Source organism: Salvelinus sp. IW2-2015, linkage group LG31 (assembly GCF_002910315.2).
Source record: "Salvelinus sp. IW2-2015 linkage group LG31, ASM291031v2, whole genome shotgun sequence".
Lineage (NCBI taxonomy): Eukaryota > Metazoa > Chordata > Actinopteri > Salmoniformes > Salmonidae > Salvelinus > Salvelinus sp. IW2-2015.
The window spans coordinates 27,766,877-27,770,717 of record NC_036870.1 but is presented as its reverse complement, the minus strand read 5'-3'; the positions used below and the strand labels follow the sequence as shown (position 1 = coordinate 27,770,717).

The 3,841-nt window shown below is 45.3% G+C and overlaps 1 protein-coding gene across 1 annotated transcript in view; it reads right to left on the bottom strand.

Annotated features, from left to right (window-relative positions):
- LOC111955841 (gamma-aminobutyric acid type B receptor subunit 2-like) overlaps window positions 1-3,841 on the bottom strand; it is a 506,723-nt gene that overhangs the window by 119,199 nt on the left and 383,683 nt on the right. The window contains 2 exon segments of the mRNA XM_024134728.1: window positions 2,378-2,620; window positions 3,320-3,508. Of these exon segments, the coding sequence (XP_023990496.1) occupies window positions 2,378-2,620; window positions 3,320-3,508 (432 nt within the window).

Sequence of the window (3,841 nt, the reverse complement as noted above, 5' to 3'; positions counted from 1 at the left end):
CATAGCCAATAAGAACACTGGGATTGTCATAGTGACAGCCCTAATCACCAAAAGTAACAGCCCAACCACCAATGGACAGCCAACCACCAATAGGGACAGCCAACCACCAATAGGGAGAGCTCAACCACCAATATTCTGTATTAGGTTGGTAATGGTCTCTAAAATGAACTATAATTAAAAAGGTTGCTTTAAGTGCCCCTTTGACAGTTCTTTACTGTATTCATATACATTAATGTGGCTGGTGCCTGGCCTAGCAGCTCTACAGAGTTGAATCAGTGTGGTGTGTGTGTGTGTGTGTGTGTGTGTGTGTGTGTGTGTGTGTGTGTGTTGTGTGTGTGTGTGTGTGTGTGTGTGTGTGTACGCACGTTTGTGTGTGTCTATGTGTATGTGTGTGCACATGTGCATATGTGTACATCACTCTGTGTGTGCTTGAGAACATGACGGTGTGTGTGTGTGTACACATTTGTTTGTGTTAGTGTGTCATTGAATCAGGATGGGGCACAGTGGGAGTGGGGAGGGCCCGGCTGTTGCTGAAAGGTCTGGCCAGGTTGGACTCCATAGTCCTGGTTACTGTAGAGGTTGTTTCACGCTGGGCCCTCTATAACACGGCTGACCTCAATACTGAAGGCTTGCCTCTGACCTGGAGAGACTTGAAGGTCTGAGTCTCCTTCAGATAAACACAACTTGGCACCTGATGTAACTGTTTTATTGTAGAAAGAATGATTTATTAAATATATACTGTAGAGAGTCAATATAGAATAGAAAAGTAGACACATACTCACAGTCATGACAAAGCTTGACTTTTGATAAAAAACCTGTCTTCTGTATATTGTTGATATTCGTTATAATATTGATAATGTTCCCTGACGAATCACCATGACTCTTGCTCATGTCAAAGCACGCCTTGTTCCAGCCAGAATGGCCCATATACAGTATAGCAGGAGTCTAGTTTCTGTTTCTGTAACATGAGGCAACTTGATGATCAGGTATACCCTCTGGACAGGACACTAGTCTGTCTCCTGTTTCTGTAACATGAGGCAACTTGATATCAGTATACCCTCTGGACAGGACACTAGTCTGTCTCCTGTTTCTGTAACATGAGGCAACTTGATCATCATGTATACCCTCTGGACAGGACACTAGTCTGTCTCCTGTTTCTGTAACGTGAGGCAACTTGATGATCAGGTATACCCTCTGGACAGGACACTAGTCTGTCTCCTGTTTCTGTAACGTGAGGCAACTTGATGATCAGGTATACCCTCTGGACAGGACACTAGTCTGTCTCCTGTTTCTGTAACGTGAGACAGCTTGATGATCAGGTATACCCTCTGGACAGGATGCTAGTCTGTCTCCTGTTTCTGTAACATGAGACAGCTTGATGATCAGGTATACCCTCTGGACAGGACACTAGTCTGTCTCCTGTTTCTGTAACGTGAGGCAACTTGATGATCAGGTATACCCTCTGGACAGGACACTAGTCTGTCTCCTGTTTCTGTAACGTGAGACAGCTTGATGATCAGGTATACCCTCTGGACAGGATGCTAGTCTGTCTCCTGTTTCTGTAACGTGAGACAGCTTGATGATCAGGTATACCTCTGAGACAGGATCTAGTCTGTCTCCTGTTTCTGTAACATGAGACAGCTTGATGATCAGGTATACCTCTGGACAGGACACTAGTCTGTCTCCTGTTTCTGTAACGTGAGGCAACTTGATGATCAGGTATACCCTCTGGACAGGACACTAGTCTGTCTCCTGTTTCTGTAACGTGAGGCAACTTGATGATCAGGTATACCCTCTGGACAGGACACTAGTCTGTCTCCTGTTTTCTGTAACGTGAGGCACTTGATGATCAGGTATACCCTCTGGACAGGACACTAGTCTGTCTCCTGTTTCTGTAACGTAAGGCAACTTGATGATCAGGTATACCCTCTGGACAGGACACTAGTCTGTCTCCTGTTTCTGTAACGTAAGGCAACTTGATGATCAGGTATACCCTCTGGACAGGATGCTAGTCTGTCTCCTGTTCCTGTAACGTAGGGAACTTGATGATCAGGTATACCTCTGGACAGGACACTAGTCTGTTCCTGTTTCTGTAACATGAGGCAACTTGATGATCAGGTATACCCTCTGGACAGGACACTAGTCTGTCTCCTGTTTCTGTACATGAGGCAACTTGATGATCAGGTATACCCTCTGGACAGGACCTAGTCTGTCTCCTGTTTCTGTAACGTGGGCAACTTGAATGCAGGTATACCTCTGGACAGGATGTTAGTCTGTCTCCTGTTTCTGTAACGTGAGGCAACTTGATGATCAGGTATGACCCTCTGGACAGGATGCTAGCCCTTTTCCTTATATCAGGGAAAGCCTATTGACTCACCGTGACACCATAGAAGTTGGTTTCGTTCATGACGTCCAGCACCAGCCTGCCCACCTCCCGGTCGTCCACGGTGAAGTTGTGGTGCATGTCCTGCCTCTCCTTGTGCTGCAGTAAGTCCATGACGCGGGTCAGGGTCTTAGCTATCACCCAGATCCCGTCGTAGGCGAAGCCGTGGTACTTCGAGGGCTCCACCCCCTTCTGCTGCAGCTCTTTACTGTACTCCCTCTCGTACTCTTTAGGTGTCTGAATGTAGGGAGAGAGATTAAGATTTTAGGTTGCCTCCCAAATGCCACTCTATTCCCAACATAGCGCATTACTTTTCACCAGAGCCCTATGGAGGGAATAGGGAATAATGTGGCATTGGGACACATCCTTAGATAGAATGCTTTTCTTCTACCCACTATACAGGACAATGACTCCTTTGGCTAAGAAGCAACAGGTACAAGCACTTCATCCACAATAGCCATCAACGTCCTAAATGCAGGACCTGGGAAGCTGCAGGGATAGTTATAATAATTATGGTTATATACTGTAGGATCATAATTTGATCACCCAGAAAATTAAATACTTGTAGTGTATTTGAGGTTTAAAAAGGCCTTCTGAAGTTTGTAATTTCCAATTTCAAATTTCAGACTTGATTTTACGAAAAATGTATCAACCACTACAAAAATGTCCATTAATTATAATTCACATAGTAATTCACATTTCCTGTTGCTGCAGGATTATTTTCCTGCCGTAGCAAACTGGCTCAAATTAAGATCCTACATCTGTAGGATCCAATCTGTATTGATGTCGCTCATGCTCCAAAGCAAAACAAATGTGATCTCTATAGCATACAGTATGRGTGAGTTGAGGTAATACTTTGTAAATAGTCCTCACCCCGCAGGTGCAAAACAGTTATCCACTATACTGTGTATCAAAATGCTTATCAGGAACACTCACCCTTCCAGAGATCCCCTTGACCTGTTTGGCGCTGAGGGGTTCAAAGTCCACAGCGATGTATCCCTCCATAGCAGTCAGCAACTTCCTGGTGGTGCAGTTGGTGGAGTTGGCCTGCTCCCACCAGTTSCCCTGGTACCAGCCTGGTATGATCCACTGGTACTTACTACCATACATGTTCAGGTTGTACGCCTGGGGGAGGGATGTTTGGTTAGTACACACACATGCAGGTGTGTCCATACAAACACACACCACATACAGTGTATGCAAACAACTACACACACACACACTACCGTACATACACGGGGTGCGCGTGCACCCACAAACACACGTATTCTATGTCAAACAACAGTCTGCATTGAAATTGTAATCTGTCGTAGACACATTGTTAATCATTACAGACAGCCATGTCAGTGGTATGATGTTCTGTAAGACACTGGTCACTGAGACAGTCATGTCAGTGGTATGATGTTCTGTAAGACACTGGTCACTGATCATTCAGTGTAAGGCACTACCGGGGTAACG